Source organism: Argopecten irradians, chromosome 5 (genome assembly GCF_041381155.1).
Source record: "Argopecten irradians isolate NY chromosome 5, Ai_NY, whole genome shotgun sequence".
Lineage (NCBI taxonomy): Eukaryota > Metazoa > Mollusca > Bivalvia > Pectinida > Pectinidae > Argopecten > Argopecten irradians.
Genome location: NC_091138.1, coordinates 32,322,901 through 32,346,379, shown reverse-complemented (window position 1 = coordinate 32,346,379; position 23,479 = coordinate 32,322,901). Strand labels below are relative to the sequence as shown.

Below are 23,479 nucleotides of genomic sequence, written 5' to 3'. Positions count from 1 at the left end.
TATTATGTTATAAGACTATATTCTTGTATTAATTTGTTTGTCCATATAATAATTTGTCCATCTATCTATCAGTGTTTTTATATTATCGAAGTTCAAGGGACCGACAGAAAAACTTCGAAACATCGAGACTTCGAATTATTCATGGTTGGAATTAAACCGAGTTTTTTTTACCATGACCAACTGTGGTAGTTGTGTACATGTCGTCTCCATTCCGTACACTTTATAATCATTCTATTAAACACAAAAAAACCGAAGTATGTAATAAATCACGTGTATTGCTATCGTAAGCAATATATTATAAACAAGACTTACGTGTACTAGGCCTAACCCATATGTACATACATGTGGTGCCTATTGAAGCGATGGTTAATATTACGGAATGAATATAAAAACGAAAACACGTTGTAAAAACGAAACTAAAAAGGAGGAACCGAAAGCGCTACAACACCTACAAAAATACTTCGATTTAGAATGATCGATTTGCTCCAGTATTTATGCCTAAGTTTTGGAATGTAACAATTTTGAGTATGAGTTACTATATTATGTGGCACGCTATTTACCATTCCGTAAATTCTACAAACCGCTACCAATGGCGGCGGCGATCATCAAACTCGACTAATAGTATCTTTGTCGTACTAATGATTTTAATAACGACGTAGCTTGTAAAAACAAAGCACCTGGTATCGGCCTGATCAGTGATATTAATAACTTGATGATATCAAGTAAGTAACACAAGCTGTCATAATCCCTATTGTCCGGCGAAGGGCCGTCGCGAGAGAGGTGTGACAGCACGCCGCGGGGCATCGGCGAACACCTGATCGGTACAGGTAAATTTTTATTCGAATCATCGAGTGTCAGTTACCTATGATTCTATAACAAATGGCCCATGAAAAAAGTTCGATACATCGAGAACTTCGATTCATAAAACTTCGATTCATACATGGGTTTGTTAGTAATGTTATAAAGTGAATAAATTCGGGACCAAGCAAAAAGTTTGATACAGCGAGAAATTTGATTCATCGAAGTTATAATAATTTGTCCATCTATCTATCAGTGTTTTTATATTATATTTGTGAGTTTTTCAATTCCTTGCTTGGCTTACAATATAAAATGTTAATTTGGAAAAAAGTATGCCCTACATGTATCAAAACATTTCTTGCGTCTTGTTTTAATTTGTTGTGTTTTATAAATCTGTTTACAGATGCTTGAGACATTTTTTGACTTTATAATTTAAATAAATCATTATAGTGTTGTAAACTCCATGAAACAATATTGACAGTAACTTTCAAATGTCAAATTTAGGTTTCATGAAAAATAAATTCAAATTAGATTAAAAATTAACTTTTTGAATTTTTATTACGGATACTATATAGCCGGTTAATTTCACAAAGGATGTTATTTTCACGATTTCAAAACCATTAAATTTTGGTTTGCTAAAATTTAATTTTCAGGGCAAGAAACTTACTTTGAAAACCACTTGCCTGAATTTAAGATTTCAGTCTAACTTTACCCAAAACAGGGTAATTTACATTAAAATCGGGCAAGTTTACACCAATTTTCACTTGCCCTGGAGCATATTTTACTGGTCTCGGGCCATCGGACCTGGGATATTTCTTGCCCTGAATTTTTCATGCTTAAGGTTCAAATTGCAAAAATTGATTTGACCCAAAAAATAACTGGCTAGACGGTACTACTTCTGCATTGGTCATGCATTAGATATTTGAAGAATGCTCAAATTCCTTCATAAGTATACCACCATAGAGTGTTTGAATGGCCAGTTTTGTTATGTATGTATCTTCGGTTACCATGAAATTACCATTATCTGAAATTTAAGAGAGTATACACATGTTCTTCCCAGGTGCATTTTATTATCATGTTCTTTAGAAAACAGTTGTTTGAAACAATTGTCGAGGTTTTACTGGAAAGGTCCTGCAGTACAATGGGTATAATTAGCCTGATCATATATTGTATTTCTTAAGAAATGTCAAGAAGTGCCTTGTAGCCCCCTACATAGCGTCATCCAAGGTTATGTTTTGGTGCAGGTACTTACTACAGGGTATATGTGGTATGTTGTGTATATGGTGTACAGTTTTGTATTGAATTCCTTTAGTCGTTGACATGTAACCCATTGTTGTATCAATACCATATATATATATATATATCAGTTAAGTTTACATGTGCATTTATTTAGATCTACCCAAGGTCTGCAACAATGAATACCCGACATGACTTTGGTGTAGATTGTCAAAGGTCTCTGAGTATAAAACCCAGAAAAATAGACACGCTTGAGCACATGCTGCAATTATCAGCCTTCCTGATCTGTTTATGTTTCAGGAGTCGAAGAGAGCTCATGTGTATGCAATTGTTATAAATACCAAAACCAGTGATCGGGTTCTGCTAATGATCTTTCTAGCTCATTAAGCAGTCTTTATGTTGTTATCTGTTTAAACATACAGGTTTTTTGTTGTCGGAGCCGTGGATTTGTCTCCGTCTCGTTAGTGATCTGCTTCCACTGCACTCTGTAATGTGTTTTCGCAGCGTTCTAGAAAGTATACTTACATAGTACATTCACTGTGCAGTTTTGTATTTCAAGACTATACTTTTGTCCTTTTCTGTGCAGTATTGTTTTTCAAGACTATACTTTTGTCCTTTTCTGTGCAGTATTGTATTTCAAGACTATACTTTTGTCCTTTTCTGTGCAGTATTGTATTTCAAGACTATATTTTTGTCCTTTTCTGTGCAGTATTGTTTTTCAAGACTATACTTTTGTCCTTTTCTGTGCAGTATTGTATTTCAAGACTATACTTTTGTCCTTTTCTGTGCAGTATTGCATTTCAAGACTATACTTTTGTCCTTTTCTGTGCAGTATTGTTTTTCAAGACTATATTTTTGTCCTTTTCTGTGCAGTATTGTTTTTCAAGACTATATTTTTGTCCTTTTCTGTGCAGTATTGTATTTCAAGACTATATTTTTGTCCTTTTCTGTGCAGTATTGTATTTCAAGACTATACTTTTGTCCTTTTCTGTGCAGTTTTGCATTTCAAGACTATATTTTTGTCCTTTTCTGTGCAGTATTGTTTTTTCAAGACTATACTTTTGTCTTTTCTGTGCAGTATTGCATTTCAAGACTTTACTTTTGTCCTTTTCTGTGCAGTATTGCATTTCAAGACTATACTTTTGTCCTTTTCTGTGCAGTATTGTTTTTCAAGACTATACTTTTGTCCTTTTCTGTGCAGTTTTGTATTTCAAGACTATACTTTTGTCCTTTTCTGTGCAGTATTGTTTTTCAAGACTATACTTTTGTCCTTTTCTGTGCAGTATTGTTTTTCAAGACTATACTTTTGTCCTTTTCTGTGCAGTATTGTTTTTCAAGACTATACTTTTGTCCTTTTCTGTGCAGTATTGTTTTTCAAGACTATACTTTTGTCCTTTTCTGTGCAGTATTGTTTTTCAAGACTATACTTTTGTCCTTTTCTGTGCAGTATTGCATTTCAAGACTATACTTTTGTCCTTTTCTGTGCAGTATTGCATTTCAAGACTTTACTTTTGTTTTTTCTGTTGTTGTTTCTGTTTTACGTCCTATGAACAGCAAGGGTCATGCCAGTTTTAGGAAGTGGAGGAAAACCAGATTACCCAAATAAAAACCACCGACCTGCAGTCAGTATCTGGCAACTGGAAAGTGGGATTCAATGTTGACAGTTTGACATATACAAAAAAAGAGGGTGTTCACAGTGTTGTATATGGTATTTTATCACTTTCATTGGGTATCATGGTGGACACCAAGTCACTAAGAAAAGTGTTAAAAAAAGTAAAATTCAAACAATATTATATTTAGTAATTTCATTAAAAAATTGCAGTTTGAAATTTCCAGCCATACTTATTGAAAGTAACAGATAATTTCACTGTCCTTAAATTGGGTGTGCAGAAAAATTTCATGTTTTCTCAATCATAACAAACTTAGTAACATTATTTGAATTTATCTCTTAGAGAAAATATACTAGGTAGTTGCTTTGAGATGGCAGACAGTGGTTGTCGTGTACTTTACTACTTATTACGTTTCTCAGAGGAAAGTTGCTGTTTTTAGACGGTGACATTTTCAGTGACATCTGTTTAAATCTACATCGACTCAAATGGATCCCTTTGATCCGGCTGCCTGATAAGGATGGTAACAAGGTAGTGACATCTCCTGGAATCTATAAAGGTTTTAATGAAGCCTTTTGATCTGGTTGTCTGTTCTGAGACAAAAGAGTTCCGTGGTTGGTTGCTTAGCTCTGGCCTTTGTAATAGTGGCTATGTTGGGTGTATTGATTTCGCGTGACACAGGAAAGTCAGGCTCTCATTATACTTTTACTTAGAACATATCCAATATGTCTCCACAAACTGAATAATTGATCGGACAAAAATTAATAAATCTCTTTGATATCAATAGTACTCTACATGCATCGTGTAGTAAGACAACTTGTATTGTGTTTGTGTGTGTGATATTGTTTCATGTTACGCTACGCTGAAAGTTTGCTGTCATGGGACAGATTTATAGCTATCTCATTATCAAACTGAATATGTCATCTTGTTTACATTGATAGCAAACTTTCACGTAAATTTGTGTGGGTTTTGTTTGTAATGTTGTGTAATATTTTGATGGCCATGTAAGGCTGTTGCAGGTTATGGCTGCCAAAGAAATTAAAATGCTACAGTAGATGCAACTTTTCCTAATAAGTTAGTTCATATTAGAGAATTACCTTTAGTCAATTTGACTTTAAGGCTAACATAACAATACCCAGATGAGGAGGAACCTAAACTACTGGGTTGCCATGGTCTCAGTATGAAGGGTTTACGGTAGAATATCAACTCTTTATCCAGGTTGTTGTAGCCCTAGAGTTAAGGGACAGGGATAAAATTTTAGGCACCTCTAACACTTGGCTACCATATGGCCCAGAGCCAGTAGTAGAAAATCAGACATCTAACTTAACCAATCACATGGCATAGGAATAGAAGGGTAGTGACAGACTCTCTGACACCTTTACCACTAGACCACCTGTGTTCTGAGGTAGAATTTAAGACACCTGAACCATTCAGTGACTATTTCTGTGGCTAAATGATCACTTTGCCTGCTGTAAATATGCTTTTTGCATCAGTTTTGTTGAATTTTGTTTATTGTTTACTATTTTCAATTCTCTATGTCTTGTGGCTGCCAATGTGCCAAGGTAAAAGGTTAAATCTTGGTGCGAATTTGATGCCACACCCAAATTAGAAATGCATAAATGATACCCAATATAGCGTAAGGTTTAAATCTTTTAGATAATGCTAATCTGTAATTGAGAGGTCAATCTTCTCGGTTCTATAATGTGTGATCTGATGGTTTTGTTTACATGTTTGATAAACAAGCTACTGTTGTCTGAAATCATACTTGATAAAAAAGCTACTGTTGTTTGGGGGAATTCTTTTCTGTAAAATGATACGGTTCTCGGCAGGAAAGACAAACAAGTCTGTCTATCATTGGTAGGAGTGACAAACATATTTGTCCTTGATTAGAAAGACAAATGGGTATGTCCTTTATAGGAAGACAATTAGGATTTTCCTTGGTAGGAAAGACAAACAGGTCTGTCCTTGGTAGGAAAGACAAACATTTTGTCCCTGGTAGGAAAGACAAACATTTTGTCCCTGGTAGGAAAGACAAACAGGTCTGTCCTTGATAGAAAACACAAACAAATCTGTCCTTGGTAGGAGAGACAAACATTTTGTCCTTAATAGGAAAGACAAACAGGTCTGTCCTTGGTAAGAAAGACAAACAGGTTTGTCCCTGGTAGGAGAGACAAACATTTTGTCCCTGGTAGGAAAGACAAACAGGTCTGTCTTTGGTAGGAAAGACAAATAGATCTATCCTTGGTTGGAAAGACAAATACATTATTTTTAGAAGTGTAGGTCTGTTTGGTAGGAAAGACAAATAGGTCTGTCCTTGGTAGGAAAGACAAATAGGTCTGTTTGGTAGGAAAGACAAATAGGTCTGTCCTTTGTATGAAAGACAATTAGGTCTGTTTGGTAGGAAAGACAAATAGGTCTGTTTGGTAGGAAAGACAAATAGGTCTGTCCTTTGTATGAAAGACAAATAGGTCTGTTTGGTAGGAAAGACAAAAAGGTCTGTTTGGTAGGAAAGACAAATAGGTCTGTCCTTGGTAGGAAAGACAAATAGGTCTGTTTGGTAGGAAAGACAAATAGGTCTGTCCTTGGTAGGAAAGACAAATAGGTCTGTTTGGTAGGAAAGACAAATAGGTCTGTCCTTGGTAGGAAAGACAAATAGGTCTGTTTGGTAGGAAAGACAAATAGGTCTGTTTGGTAGGAAAGACAAATAGGTCTGTCCTTGGTAGGAAAGACAAATAGGTCTGTTTGGTAGGAAAGACAAATAGGTCTCAGTGTTCCAGCTAGGATTTGAAAAGGGCAGGGCACTGGGCAAAAAAAGGGCATTTTTTTCGCGACATAAAACTTTTAGGGCATTTTATATACGACATACAGCTAATATAAAAAACAACTGTACAATATGTATATCATTGCATCATAATCATCAATGATTCTAATATCAATACCTATATTATGGCATCAAGTAGACTTTGGGACTGTTTTGTGAATTCTCCAAAATGTCTGAGACATAGAAAAAATGTTGACTGTTTTGATTATAATTTATTTAATTTTTATTTGGATTATAATTTATTTAATTTTTATTTGGATTAACAGGATGCCACAAAATCGCTTTGTTTCAGTTCTGTATTTGTCTCTGTACTCTCTGCTGATTCCTTAAGTCTTACTTCAAGAACATCTTCCATATATTTGTCTTTGAAATGTGTGTTGTCATTTACAAAGTCCATTCAGTCTCGTTTATCTTTAAGTGATCATGTGTGTACCATTTTGTTTCAGAGTTTAGTTCTATCCATGAGCTTGAATGGATTTACAGAATGAAAAGAGAAGAAACAAAATTCTTTCAATTAAATTAAATTTATTTAACAACTAGTAAATGTTGAAAACAATGTATCCACAGCTCCCTGTAATCTCACCATGCACTCAGTAGACATACTTACACATCTCTCAGACATTACAAGTTATCAATATTAAAACAAACACACTTTCATCCATGATATCAAGAAGTTAATAAATTGAAATTAAAAAATATATACCGTATTTTCCGGAGTATAAGCCGCTACTTTTTTACCTGAAAATCGGCAGTGCGGCTTATACATCAGTGCGGCTTATCCGTGGACGAAAACCAAAATCTGACCATGTTTTTGCATGAGTACGTCGTGATTCACGTGTGGAAATCGTTAGTTTTACTCGCCAGTTTTGTTAAGTTATACATCGACCAAATCACTGTAAAAAGTGTTTAAAAGATAAAATATGCAATGAAAATATATTAAAGATGAAAATAATTACGTATCAGATTCATGTTGATTCGTAAAATTGTTTAATTCACGGCAAATCGGCCGACTGAAGCGTGGTTGTTTCCAGTCACAACACAATGGCGGTTTAGTAAAGTTATACATCGAAAAAATCACTGTAAAAATGTTTAAACTATATAATATGTGATAAAAATATAATAAAGATATAAATAATAACGTACCAGATACATGATCAATCGTAAAATTGTTTAATTCACGGAAAATCGGCCGACTGAAGCGTGGTTGTTTACAGTCACAACAAAATGGCGGACTGATTTCGCTATCGATTTGCTGCAGGATTGTTACCAAGAAAATAATAATTAAAACGTCAAAAATCATCAAATATCAATCAATAAGTTAAATATATTATTTAAATATTATGTGTGTGCAAGAAATGTCCGCGGACAGCAAGAAAACGATCTTCTGAATGACTGCTATTGCTAACTTGCACACATGTTACACTCGGTCAACATGTGTATTTCTCGGAATCCTGTCGCTGTGATTTCAATGAAATAATCAGCAATCAAGTTTATTCGCGTGTTTTACATGTTATATAGAACATTATAGCAATGTTATGAGCATCAAATAGTCTATAAAACACCATATTATCGATCTCTGTAGCGGCAAACACCACGAGGTCATAATCCGGAAGTTTACAAAAATAAGGCTTCGGTGAATTGCATCATGGGATACCTAGTTTACAAACAGTGGAAGAACACTCTAAACGAAGTCGATTGATACAGTAACTCTTTTCACAAAGATATATTTAATTCATAAAATATATCAAAAAAGATATATAATCCATTCCTATGCATAACGTTACCGAAGAAAGTATTTTATCGGCGTACTGAAATATGAGCGAGAGTAAGCATGAAATCAAACTTGCACACGTGTTCACATATGTCCAAATGTCGGTCAACAGGGGAATTTCCCAGAATCCTGTCGCCGTGATTTTAATGAAATAATCAGCAATCAAGTTTATACACGTAAATCACATGTAATTAAGAACATTTTACCGAGTGTAAAACACCGCACAGTCATATTAAAATCATTTAATCGATCTCTGTAGCAAACACCACGAAATAATATGCGGAAGTTTACAAAAATAAGGCTTCGGTAAACTGCATCATGGGATGGCAAATTGACCGAGAATACTCTAAACGAAGTCAGGTTAATGATGCAAGCCTTGATAATATAGTAATCCTTTACACATCAATATAATAAATACGCGAAATATATCAAAATAGAGATAAAATAAAATCATATCCATACTGAAGAAAGTATTTTAACTGGCATGCTGAAATAATGAGTGAAAGTAAGCGTGGATTCGTACGGCCGCCATGTTTGTTTACACACAAGTAGGCTTACGTAATGGCAGAATAAACAACGAACAGAAACATGACCAAGTCCATTTTGCTAAAGATATTTACACCATAGTGAGTTTTTATTTGTTATATATTTACAGTTTAAGTTTACAGACAGTTTTCGTGATTATAAACATCGATAAGCATTACCGTACTTCAATAGAGATCGATCGTATCAGAAACATGAAACACAGATGGTTACGTGGGTGCATGGGCCTAACTTTTGGGTGCGGCTTATATTACGGTGCGTCTTATACGTGTACAAAACCTGAAAAAATCGTAAAAAAGGCCTCTGCGGCTTATACACAGGTGCGGTTTATTGTCCGGAAAATACGGTACAAATTGTAACAAAGTTGCATGTCCAAATTAAGTAGTTAACAACAATTGTAATTGACTTCAAAAATAGTTCTTTGATAAAAATTTGTGTATATATAACCTAGGAATTTTGTCACAAATATACTAAATCACTGACATACAATAAAATAAAGCTGTTTGTGAGGTGTTCAAAAGTGAAGCTAGCGCTGGACATCAGGAGTACTAGTCCTCAGCATCAGATTTGTCATCTATGGATTAGAAGGAAGCTCTACAAATTAAAAAGAAACCCAAAATATAAAACAATTTGACCACTCTTCAAGTTTTATTCTCAATGTTAATTATTTGAAATTGCATGTCTCTGAATTAACGTTTAAGATAGGCCTACTGGTCTTGAAATAAATAAGTATTTTATACGTAGTGAACGAAAAATACGGCTTATAGTAATACTTTTTGTTCAAATTAAGTTTGAATTAATGTATAGGATTAAATATGGAATTCGATGACTGAAATAACTCCGTGTATTTTGATGATTTGTGCCTAGACTAACGAATTAAAAAATATATACAAATTGTACCCAATATAGCGTAAGGTTTAAATCTTTTAGATAATGCTAATCTGTAATTGAGAGGTCAATCTTCTCGGTTCTATAATGTGTGATCTGATGGTTTTGTTTACATGTTTGATAAACAAGCTATTGTTGTCTGAAATCATACTTGATAAAAAAGCTACTGTTGTTTGGGGGAATTCTTTTCTGTAAAATGATACGGTTCTCGGCAGGAAAGACAAACAAGTCTGTCTATCATTGGTAGGAGTGACAAACATATTTGTCCTTGGTTAGAAAGACAAATGGGTATGTCCTTTATAGGAAGACAATTAGGATTTTCCTTGGTAGGAAAGACAAACAGGTCTGTCCTTGGTAGGAAAGACAAACAGATCTGTCCTTAGTAGGAAAGACAAAAAGGTCTGTCCTTAGTAGGAAAGACAAAAAGGTCTGTCCTTGGTAGGAAAGACAAACAGATCTGTCCTTGGTAGGAGAGACAAACATTTTGTCCCTGGTAGGAAAGACAAACAGGTCTGTCCTTGATAGAAAACACAAACAAATCTGTCCTTGGTAGGAGAGACAAACATTTTGTCCTTAATAGGAAAGACAAACAGGTCTGTCCTTGGTAAGAAAGACAAACAGGTTTGTCCCTGGTAGGAGAGACAAACATTTTGTCCCTGGTAGGAAAGACAAACAGGTCTGTCTTTGGTAGGAAAGACAAATAGATCTATCCTTGGTTGGAAAGACAAATACATTATTTTTAGAAGTGTAGGAAAGACAAATAGTTCTGTCCTTGGTAGGAAAGACAAATAGGTCTGTCCTTGGTAGGAAAGATTGTTGGTTTATGGTAGAAACATACTAGTGTTGGGAATCGGTTGTAAAATGGTAATCGATCATCGGTTTAGGACAATTTACTAATTATCGATTTTATAATCGGATACTATTTATAGAAAGCTCTCCTATATTTATATATTTCACCTTTTAGCTTTTCTGAAGAATTTTAAAAAGATATCCACTGAACGAACAGTCATGAAGAAGTATTTTTTTTAATTCAAATTCTTGAGTATCTATGATGTTTAAAATATTTTGATATGTGATTTTGCCCTCATATATATCATAATAAAGGTTCAGAACAGTATGAGATAACCATGAGTTATCTCCCATTTTAATAATCGATTATTACCTTTCATAATCGATAGTCTTTGGAAAAATCATAATCGATCGATCATCGATTAAAATCGAGAATCGGTCCAACACTAGGAAAGACAAATAGGTCTGTCCTTTGTATGAAAGACAATTAGGTCTGTTTGGTAGGAAACAAATAGGTCTGTTTGGTAGGAAAGACAAATAGGTCTATCCTTGGTAGGAAAGACAAACAGGTCTGTCCTTGGTAGGACAAATAGGTCTATCCTATGTAGGAAAGACAAACAGATTTGTCCCTATTTTAAGACATTCAGGTTTGTCTGTGGTAGAGAAAAACAAACAAGTTTGTTAATGTATTGGTAGGAATGGAAAAACTTTAATCAGAAACCATTAATAGCCTTCAAGTATTCATTTATTATCATTTAGAAGGTCTTTCAACCAGACGGTTACAACTTAATACCTTTGCTAGATAACTGAACACAGAGAAATTAATCACTTATGTTTTATTTTGATGGTGTATTTGTGGCCAATTGACAATATTGATACAGAAAACTCATTAGAGTTCTCTTATAGACAGCTTCTATTGGGGTAATGACCTATGAATGACATCAAAAAGCCATTTATTTCTATCAAACATTACAGGTATTTCTAAAGTAATTTACCTCAGTAAAATTAATATGATACAGTTTATCAACATCAAAGACATTTAACTGTAGTCACATGATATATAAGCTCACCAAAACTTGGTCACATGATATGCAAACTCACCAAACCTTGGTCACATGATAAACAAACTCACCAAACCTTAGTCACATGGTATGCAACCCCCCAGTATAATAATAAATTAGTATATAAAATATAATAAATTTAGGACTTAGTTTGCATCCTAAGTCTTGTAAAATTATAGAATTTTGAATGGACCCATAGAATTGGTGGAAATGGGTCTATTTAACATTGCGAATCGACTGATCCCACATGTTATTTGTGATATAGATGTAGAGGACCTATGACATATAGTTGTAGATTGAACAGTGAACCCTTGTCACATGGTTTACAGACGCACCAAACACCTGATACATGTTAGGTATTGGCTGTGTTTCCATGACAACAGAAACAGCAGGAGACTAACTAATACTCCGGGATTGGGCTATTTAGATTCAGTCGTCCGGCAGGATCAGTCTGACGTTTTAATGGATCACCTGACATTTGTCCAACCATTTCAGGTGAATTCACATTCATCTTCCTTGTAAACTCATGTAGAATGGATTTAATACCCTTTCATACATGACCAAAATGCATGAAATATTTAGTGAATTACATGTTAATCTTAATCCGAGATATATGCTCCTGTTTTTATTGCCCATTTAACTTTGTGAGTGTCAGTTTTGAATACCTGAGAGGTAGGCATATCGCAGGAAGATAAAATGTTTGCCTTCAATACTTGTGTATTAATTTTTGCATTGAACCATAGCATGCAAATCGTCAATATTCTAGGCTTCCCAATATCACTAGTGAAAGGAGATTGGGACGAGTATCGTATATCATGTGTGATGCTAAATTATCTTGACTGATAACAATAGTAAATTTAAAAGGCGGTAAAATTACAGAAAATATATATAAATCGTGCAGGACATTAGGAAGTCATGTTCTAACATGTGATAAAAAGTGTTATTTTTTACCTGGGAAACTTTTAAGAAAAGATAAGATTGGTGAAGATTTATGTGCACTCTTTCCACAGTTTGAAGTACATGGTATAAAAAACGGCAATAGATAAATCCACACTAGAGGGTATTTCTACCAAGTGGGTTGTGGCATTGCCGGCCGTAGGTATATATATACTAATATCTCCAGCAGGGTGTATAAATACCATGCAGATCAATGGCTCAGTAAGCCCTGTTCTACAACACAGATAAATGGTTCCTGACGGAGAAAGTGTCGCAAACCACTGTCAATGCTGCCGCACACCTTCTCTACTTGCGAGACACTTCTACAGGTTAAATTATGTAAATTTTGCGAGGAAACACAGGGGCCACCCGCTAACACAGATGGATTGGTCGGCTGTAGAATCTACCTGTACCTATTGACTTGAGTAATATACACCTTAGTGTCGCGGTGTGTTCTGTCACCAGATCAAAACAGTCGTGGTCAGTTGTTGGTCAGAAAATCTCTTACCTTCTTGCTTGAATATTCATCAAACAGTTTGAACTATTGAATGAATTTGAAGAAGTGAGAACTATACTGTGCATATAGGGAAAACGTTAACTTTCTACTTTCTTACTAAGAGCATGAAATAACAAGCGATTTGACATAGACTCGACTTTTTGTTTAGAATCGAGCTGTGTGTATGGATTTATTGTTTTGGGATTAAAGTTTGACAGATTTTGTGTTGGGTCGTAAACAGTCCTGATCTTGTGGATTAATATTGTGGCACCACTTCTGTTGTATTTATAACAGTAGAATGGAAAATAACATACTGTCTTACAAAGTGGGATCCTAGTGTTAATTCTGTATAAAAGTCCCAAAAAATATCATCAAGATGTGATATGGAGGTGTGTGTTAGTCCTTGTGAACCATGTTGGAATATATATTACGAGGAGTTTGATGATTGTTTGTTTCCTCATGGTAGTGAAAAGCTTTAACTGTTAAGAAAGCAGATCACTACTATGTTGCACTTGGAGATCGTTGGTTCGAATCCACGGGTACCGGGAAGGATCGGATATACAGAGAGAACAGCTAGTGTCACTCCTTCCCAAATACGTGCGGCACATATTCTTCCAGTTGAAGCGAGGTTTGTAGCACTTGACATTTCTTGTATAAAATTAAAGTTTATACTGCTGGCTTAAGTCTGGTATGTCAATTTGATTGTATATATGGAATTTATCATATTTCAGATGTGTATGAAATCACTCAATCTTTCATTAGTGTCATCCAAGTGTTCATGACTGAAAAATTATGGAAACAAAACTAAGCTGTTCAAACAAAAAGAATTTTTATTGAAATAACAATGAAAACAAAATTCAAAATTCAATTTGATTAAGGACACATTCCTTTAATAGGACACAATACAATGGGAAACATAAAATGCTAATGACACATGTTTTATTGTCAATGAATAAGAGAATCATTTATTAAAGATGCTCCACCGCCGACAGAGCATAAATGATATTCATCATTTGAACAATAATTGGTGTTTAATCGTGTATATATGTGCCTAATTAACACAAAAAATAAAATAGAATAATTTATTTCGCCTTTGGTGCATGTAAGATATATAGTGCCACAGAATTTTTTCGGGATGCAATTAATTCTTTTTCATAGTTTTAACTTGAAGTAAAATTAGAAGCTCAAACTTTTTAATGGCGGTAATGATGTAAAGTAAGTAACTTTTGTACCTGAAGAAAAATACTAAATCGTCTACTCTTGTTTTTGATAGCGAAAAAAACACCATTTGTCAGCGGGGAGCATCTTTAATGGTTTGGGAAGTGGATGAAAAATAAACAAATATTGTTGGTTGTGACCTGCTTTGTGGGTGGAGGATAGGGTAGCATGGGGTAATTCAATAATTATTTAACAGTCAATTTCTGAATTTGTGAGGATTAAATACTTTAAAAACTTCAGTTATTCAGTTAACCTGAATGTATCAGTATAGTACTGTTTGGGAAAAACTCAAAATTCTTGTTATGGTTTAATTTTGATACCTTAGAAATGAATTAAATGAATAAACTACTTTAAAGTAACAAGAACAAAATTTAACAAAATTGTTTGAAACATTATTTTATCATCGTCTGATTAAATCAAACTCAATTTGCTAATTTGAGCGATTTATGCAAAAAAAAAACCAAATCAATTACAAATTTTTTGGTTAGTATTGTGAGAAACATTTCATGATGTTATTTGATATATTGTTAATTTTTAGATACTGTAACTCAATTTAATATAAGCAGAATGGAAGTAGTGATTAAAAAATTAATTATCATGATAAAGCGTACTGAGTTGGCAAGATTATTTGAGAGGAATTCATTATGAGTTAGATGGAACAATTTCGAAAAAGATTGAGTACAAATTAACTGTTTAGTATTTGAAAATTTTATGTAAACTTCAAGTCACTAAACTAAATCTTAAATCATTTAACCTGACAATACTGGCAATATTGTCTAAAATACGTTGTTTGTCTATTGTTTTATGTAATTTAAAGACAATATCTATCAATTTGTTTATCTGTTGTTTTATGTAACTTAGAGACAATATCTTTGGCCGACAATGGCTGATTATTTCTAATTAAAAAAAATGAATTAATCACAATTTAATTTGATTCCAAACTTGATTCAACTGTTGCATATGCATGTTGATTATAATTTTAATGTAACTATTACTTGTTTATCGTCTAATTAACCATAAATGTTTCTTGATAATCAACATAGTTGATTATAATTATTGGTGGATTATTATATTAAAATCTGATCATAAATATAAATTGTTAATTATAAACTTGAACACAATTGGCTGTTCATAGCTTGGTAAAAATTGTGACTTTTTAATTTTGAAATTGATTGTGACTTGTTGACTTTGAAATTGTGAATTTTGATATTTTCTTTTGTTAATTTTCATAACTTTGGTTTCAACTATAAACTATATAATTGTCAGATGTTACTTACTATAAAAACTTCATTTTATACTTCTACCAAATAGAACAATTGAGAAAATTTCTAGGTGATGATTTTCTACTCTGATGTATCTAACCAAATACATAAACCCAGTTTAATTGTTGAACTGTTTTAATTGTGATAAGTAAATGTTAAAATTGAAGAAATTTCTTCCACTTTAAACTATAGTCACTAGGAAAAGTCCTTAATCTATTTCATCAAAATTTGTACAATCTTATATATAGACAGTACAATATTTTGATACTAATGTGAATTGTTTTTAGTTAATATTTACTCTGATGATTCTGCATTTTCTGCCAAAATAGAAAAAAAAATGGGGGTAAAATTTATATCCTGAGATGTGACAGAGACTTTACTGTGCTTCAACATGATTTGAATGTTCATTTTCTCTTATTTTTTGTTTGTTTGCTGATATGAATAGATCTAGTTTCATTCACCTCTTTAATAACTGATTATAGAAGGTTTGTATTTACTTTTATTACCTTATTGAATGTATAAAAACATCACCTTGACGATCTGCAAGAAATCTTTATTTATATTGTCAGTTAAGTTGACATCAAAGAAATGAGCACACTTCCTGCTGTTTACTGTAACAGCGCATAACACCAGTTTGTTTGTGTTCAATTCAAATTTATTTTTCATGCTAAATTAAGATTTCATAGAGGCCTTGTTTAAAAACCTTTTAAAATAGTTTTAATAGAGGCAGTTACATAATTTAGTCTTGTCAAAGAGAAGGTTTCTCACACTTTCCGCGTACCGGTGGCATTTTGTGATTTTTTCCCCGTTAATTTAAACTGCAGGTTATTGTTCTGAAAAGCCACGGGTGGCTGGTATTGGCTTAGGTACAAGTAAGCTGTACAAATTTTCTCTGCATATTGAGGGTGTACTTACATAATCATATACCTTGACAGGGAAAAGACAGGTGTTCTTTGATTTATTATAATGACGACATTATTATAATGGCCACATTAAGCTTGTCTTTCACACAGGTGACAGGGAGAGATTATACTAATTTTGTACATTTGAAGTTGTTTGTTTTCTATCTCCTAGCTGTCACTGGCTTATTATACTGTTTCAAGGACTTCCTGGTTTCTGGTTGAGATGTAAAGCTGAAAGTAAATAGTACCCAGAGAAAAACCACCAACCTATGGCCGTTACCTGGTCCCTTGTTGGCCTGAAAAACATTACAGATAATTTATGACATTTATTATTGCATAAATCATGTTTCTGTAGAATAAATATGGCAACGACTTTAATATTGCTAATATGTTTAAACATTATCACATGTAATTTGATGAATAGAATCTTATACTCTGTCCATTCACCTCCATCAGAACTTTTACAAATGAAATAGAATTTTTATTCTCAGATGTTTAAGAAATTATTTGAGTTGCCAAATTTCTCCGAATTGGCCAGTTGATTCCACACAAATAATATTTTGTATTTGTCCTCATGGATCGATAATGATATGGAATTTATTACACAGCATAAATAATGAGATAAATAGAATCTTACACTCTTGGCTTTTAATATGAAATTGATTAAATAATTCTATATTTAAAGATCCTTTTAGGCAAGCGACATATCAAATTATTGAATCAGTCGAATAACTGTCATACAGACATCATGTAATATTCTCAGTTAGAGGATGATTAGGATAAAATATTTACGTGTACCTTAATATTACTTAATCCCTATCACATATAACAGATCTAGATCATGAGGACACGTCCCTACAGAGTGGGTTGATTGGGGTTGATCCACCTCTATATACGTCATACTGTGTAAGTCACTATTATCTAGTCGAGTCTGAAAGTCTAGGCTTCATTTGAAATGGAAGTCAATCTTACATAATTGATGGGGTGCCTACTACTTTAAGCCTATGTAGGTTGTTCTATAACTGCTGATGAACCAGCCATCCTTGATTAGTAATAGACCGTCAGCTTTATACTATAGATGGTTTTACACTCTAAATGTTCAGCATCACAAGAGATACTAATGAATTATTGCTCGCTAACAAAGCCGACGGGGATGGCTTTTAGTACACGTTTACATAGAATTTTAAAGTAGATCGGTTTCATTTGCAAAACAATCTCAATTTGTCAGTGGATGGCAATTAGTATATGTCAATATTGAAGTGTAAATAAATATGTTAGGCTAACTAGTTAGGCTCGAATTTTCACAGACTTTGCGTCAGGTTTTATGTTTGTATTGGTTGAGAGGAAGGCTGAATTAGTATTCTTTTGTAGAAATTAAATTTTTCCACTTCAGTAATGGACTTTAGCCCAATAACGCTGAGTGGAAAAAGATTGGTGATAAAGAGAGGTATTTAAAAAGTGATTACATCTGAGTGTAATGGCACCACATAAGCCTGATTTGGTGGGATCTTCACCGATACACAAACTCGAAACTCTAATGATAGATTGAAACCTTTTGATTCCCTTTTGATACATATGAACAGGTGAAATAGCCGCTGGCTGTTTCAGAAACTATTGCTCAAGGTTGAAGGTTAAAGGATGAATTAAATAAACATTTCCAAAGAACTATCATTATTAAATGAAGGAATGTATGATTTAGCCCTGACATGGCTGATTTCTTTGTGACATTATAGACTTTGTGATTTGTCACTATCCAAACATATAAACAAACATAATGTATACAAATGATAGTAGTAACATGTTTCATGGACAGCTTGATAAAAACATCTTTGATGTTTATTGCCCCAAGGTTGGCCAGTCAAAGAGTAGTTAGGATGAATAATATATTATGGAAAATATATTTTTGTTAATGCTATGGCCATGTCCTTGATTGTTGGTCTGATGTGGCAGTATGTCCTAGTGAGGCTGTTCAGTTTTGGCTGCTGTGGCAGTATGTCCTAGTGAGGCTGTTGGGCTAATGTGTCAGTGTATCCTATTGAGGCTTTTGGTTGATGTGACAGTATGTCCTAATGAGGCTGTTGGGCTAATGTGTCAGTGTTTTTTGGGCTAACGTGGCAGTGTGTCCTTGTGAGGCTGTTGGGTTAATGTGACAGTATGTCCTAGTGAGGTTGTTGGGCTAATGTGACAGTATGTCCTAATGAGGCTGTTAGGCTAATGTGGCAGTGTATGTTGGGCTAATGTGGCAGTGTTTGTTGGGCTAATGTGGCAGTGTTTGTTGGGCTAATGTGGCAATGTTTGTTGGGCTAATGTGGCAGTGTATCTTAGTGAGGCTGTTAGGCTAATGTGGAAGCGTTTGTTAGGCTAATGTGTCAGTGTTTGTTGGGCTAATGTGTCAGTGTTTGTTGGGCTAATGTGGCAGTGCGTCCTAGTGTGGCTGTTGGGCTAATGTGGCAGTATTTGTTGGGCTAATGTGGCAGTGTTTGTTTGGCTAATGTGGCAGTGTGTCCTAGTATGGTTGATGTGGCAATATGCCCTAGTATGGCTGATGTGGCAGTGTGTCCTAGTATGGCTAATGTAGCAGTGTGTCCTAGTATGGCTGATGTGGCAGTTTGTCCTAGTATGGCTGATGTGGCAGTGTGTCCTAGTATGGCTGATGTGGCAGTTTGTCCTAGTATGGCTGATGTGGCAGTGTGTCCTAGTATGGCTGATGTGGCAGTATGTCCTAGTATGGCTGATGTGGCAGTGTGTCCTAGTATGGCTGATGTGGCAGTTTTTCCTAGTATGGCTGATTTCTTTTAACCTTTGTTTACCTGAACTAATTGTAAATAAAAGGCCAAGGTCTTTATTGGTCTTACCAATCAATATAAGTAATAAAGAGTTCACATAAACACATCAAATATTAATGTTGTGTACAGTAAGCAACACTGGTCGCTGGTCATGTGTATTAGGATATCAACTATCAAATTAAAATAGCTAATGCTTCAAACTGATTCCTGTCTTTGGGTTTTATTGATTGATGGAGTAGATAGTTAGGCAGGCAGGGGTACACAAGGTATGATAGCATACACAATGTACCAACGGTTCTTCTTGTACCACTATCAAGATGAAACATTGACACTAATGTCAGTGATAATTACCTGTATATACATACAGTATTACACCCTACAAAGCTGTACGGATTGGACTACCAAAAGAGTCGGGCAGATTCTCATTTAATCGGCTTAATGTCCTATTAAAAGTCAGGGTCATTAAGAATGAACCAGGTTTAGGAAGAGATGGAGGAAAGCCGGAGTACAAGGAGAAAACCACTGACCTGTAGTCAGTGCCTGGCAACTGCCCCACATGGTATTCAAACTCAGGACATCTTAACCACTTGGCTACTGTAGCCCCAGCAGGGATGCAATACTTTTTATTTCGAGTATAGACAAAAGAAAAAAAAAGATTACCTTTGGAAATGGCCAATCAAATTGGCACTGCCAGAATCTTGACTGAGGACGAAATAGTTTGAAAAAGATGTCCTAATTAACCTCGAGTATGTAGTCAACTTGCTCAAAAAGCACAACAAAGCTAACAGTATATATATGTATATTGGGATGAAATGGCGTTATCAATTGACGCAGCAATGTGTAGAAAATGTATGTGATCTGAAGTACACCTGGTAGAAAGGTCATCTGAACATGACCTTTTCTGGGATGTTCTCAGATCCTCTATTTAACGGAATGGTTATGAGGAACTGTATTTTAATCAGATTGCAGTATATACTGTAATATTGACAAACAGTGATGAAGCTTGACTTTAAAGTGTCGTGATGGTTGATCATTAGATGGCCTAGTCGTCATTAGAATATGCAAGAAGAAAATTCGAATATGCAAGAAGAAAATTTTTAAAATTATTCTTCATTTCTTATGTGAAATATGATTTGAATGAATAAATATGAAATATAAATATTAAAAGAAAGTAAATGTTACCTTCTTCATTGCTGTGGATATGAATTTGTAATAAATAAAAGGCCTCGATTTTATTGAAAAGGGCTTTAAAGACCCTGAAAATACCGTAAAAAGATCTTGAATTTACTTGTAAAATATCTGTACGACCTCTATAACACTGTAAATCAGAATTATGGCGACATGTATTAGAATTATGATAAATTGTTTGATAACAGTTCTATTTGCAGTTGACTTTTTCTCCAAATAACTGATCATATAAATTTTAACAAACTTTTATTGATAGTAAATACATCAAAAGGATTGGGCGTGATGCTACGCCTATTTACCTCCTTTCCAAAACTAGAAAATAAAATCTTTTTATCAAGGCGTATAGTTTTTTTTGGGGTCATAATATGAAGTGGAATTTCTTCAAAAAGCGTTTTTAATTTAGTATATGATTTTTGCGTAGTTGTGTTTCCCCTAGCTATTTGAAGTGACAATGAATTCTTGTCGTGGCATCAGTAACCTTCGTAGATTAGGTTAATAGATGTTTTAAGTTGTTGAAAATTGTTGAACATCAGTTTATTTGCTTACATATCAACTGATCGATGAACACTTTAAAAAATGTTTTTGTCACTGTCAAGTTCTATATTGTAGATAAATGAAATGGGGACCTGGTATTCGGTAAGATAAGATGGTGATCGCCGGGCTTTAGTGGGCAGGCTCCAGTATGATCCGGACTGGAAGAATTTAAACAGAGTTTTGTTTGCCCAAGACAATGTCAACAATATCTTACAACTTAAGCATGTCAAAAGCCTGTATGAGTTAGTGATTGATCACAGGTATATATGTAGGGGTGTTTGGGAGTACACAGTGGGACCCTTGTACAGTACTGACACATTGTCACCAATTTACCTGTTTAATTACCTACAAACACAGGTAAGGACAACACAATGCTGCTCATACCTGTCTAAATACAGAAAAAAATACTGCCATACAGATAAGGCTGAAAAACTTACAAGAATGAGAAGACTTTTAAATGTCATTGCCGGACATTGAGAACTGTATGGTTTATTTACCTAATCACCTACTCTTTAGAAACTGAAAGAAAACCAAAAATATTATGTTACAAATTTGCTTCTTTGTATTTGAAATAAGAAAAATATAAGCAAAACACAACTGACAGATTGTCAATTACAATATAGATTTGACACTTGAATTTTTATTCCACTACACCCAGTATTTCTCAGAATGCGCTGATGGGATTTCTCTGAAATTAATTCATATCCTGGATCCTGTAGTCTTTAGTTGTAAATCCACTTTCAACAAGTAGCAAAACAACTTGACTGAGAGATGATCATCTGTAATGTATGATTTTCATCATATGAAATTTATTACCATTATTTCTCAGAAAGTATTCAATGAATTGAGTCCGTTTGTACAGTTTGATTTGAAATATAAAATGGTGGACCTACCCAGCTATCTTTAATTTTGACAGTTGACGTTGATTATCACTGTGTATGCTTCAAGTTCGCTTCCCAGTATGCATTCTATTAGATTATATACAGGGAAGACCTTCATTTGACCGATTTATAATCTTTTATTGGTGCATGGGCACTATAATGCAAGATCCTGATTGGATCTCATGTTTAAAACTTCCCAATCAATGCCACCATCGTTAAAAGACCTAGAAATGATGAAAAGACGACCTCATAAAAATTACAGGTAATACATTGACATTAAATGTACACATATATATATGAATAACTTCTACTTTAATTAAACAAATATAACCATAAATACCTATGTTTCTAAAAAAAATTTCATGTAAAATTGAATTCTGTGTAGAATCAAGAGCAGGAGTGGCATCCCTTGACCTTGATTGGTGTTAAAGTTGGCCTGAAAAGCTGCCTCCTCACATGTAGGCACACCTTTTCTGATACCGTGATAAATGATTACTTTTATAAATGTCTTCGGAAATGACCTTTATCGGGGAAATTGACTCGAGAGCTAAGAGAGGTCAGTGAAATGGTTTCACCTGTCTTCCCCATGAATGATAAATTACAACATCGATATGCTACGAGAACTAATAAATGTTTAATTGATCAGAGAGTTTGTGTATTTTTATACAGGTAAAAAGATCAATGTGGGTACACACAAGGGCTGAGATGTTATAATACCTAGGTCAACAGTTATTGTGTGGCATTAAGTCAAGACTGCCTAGTTGGCATTGACTACTAACTAAACAATACCGCACTGGTCAGTGTGTATTGTAGTAAAATTAATGTACTGCGGGGTGGTCAATAGGCCAAACTTAACAAACACAGAGTAGTGGTCAATCGGCATGATAAAGCATTTTCTGACTGAACATGGTATTTACCCCGGGTTTGTAGTGGTCAGCAGATACCTCGGGTCTGTAGTGGTCAACAGATCCCTCAAGCCTGTAGTTGTGAACAAATGACCCAGGTCTGTAGTGGTCAACAGATACCCCAGGTCTGTAGTGGTCAACAAACACCCCAGGTCTGTAGTGGTCAACAGATATCTCAGATCTGGAATGGTCAACAGATACCCCAGGTCTGTAGTGTTCAACCGATACCCTAGGTCTGTAGTGGTCAACAGATACCCCAGGTCTGTAGTGGTCAACAAATATCACAGGCCTATAGTGGTCAACAAATGCTCTAGGTCTGTAGTGGTCAACAGATGCCCTAGGTCTGTAGTGGTCAACAGATACCTCAGGTCTGTAGTGGTCAACAGATACCCCAGGTCTATAGTGGTCAACAGATGCCCTAGGTCTGTAGTGGTCAACAGATACCCCAGGTCTGTAGTGGTCAACAGATAACTCAGGTCTGTAGTGGTCAACAGATACCCCAGGTCTGTAGTGGTCAACAGATACCTCAGGTCTGTAGTTGTCAACAGATACCTCAGGTCTGTAGTGGTCAACAGATACCCCAGGTCTGTAGTTGTCAACAGATACCTCAGGTCTGTAGTTGTCAACAGATACCTCAGGTCTGTAGTGGTCAACAGATACCCCAGGTCTGTAGTGGTCAACAGATACCTCAGGTCTGTAGTGGTCAACAGATACCTCAGGTCTGTAGTGGTCAACAGATACCTCAGGTCTGTAGTGGTAAACAGATACCTCAGTTCTGTAGTGGTAAACAGATACCTCAGGTCTGTAGTGGTAAACAGATACCTCAGGACTGTAGTTGTCAACAGATACCTCAGGCA

General features: G+C 34.7%; 1 protein-coding gene across 2 annotated transcripts in view; it reads left to right on the top strand.

Moving 5' to 3' along the window:
* LOC138323561 (primary cilium assembly protein FAM149B1-like) overlaps positions 1 to 23,479 on the top strand; it is a 56,231-nt gene that overhangs the window by 4,731 nt on the left and 28,021 nt on the right. The window contains exon 1 of one of the 2 annotated variants that reach the window (XM_069268247.1): positions 12,596 to 13,574. The exons of the other annotated variant lie outside the window; for it this stretch is intronic. Within the exon in view, the coding sequence (XP_069124348.1) occupies positions 13,450 to 13,574 (125 nt within the window). The 5' untranslated portion in view covers positions 12,596 to 13,449. Of the gene's footprint in view, positions 1 to 12,595; positions 13,575 to 23,479 lie in introns of those variants that run through there. 2 annotated transcript variants of the gene reach the window in all.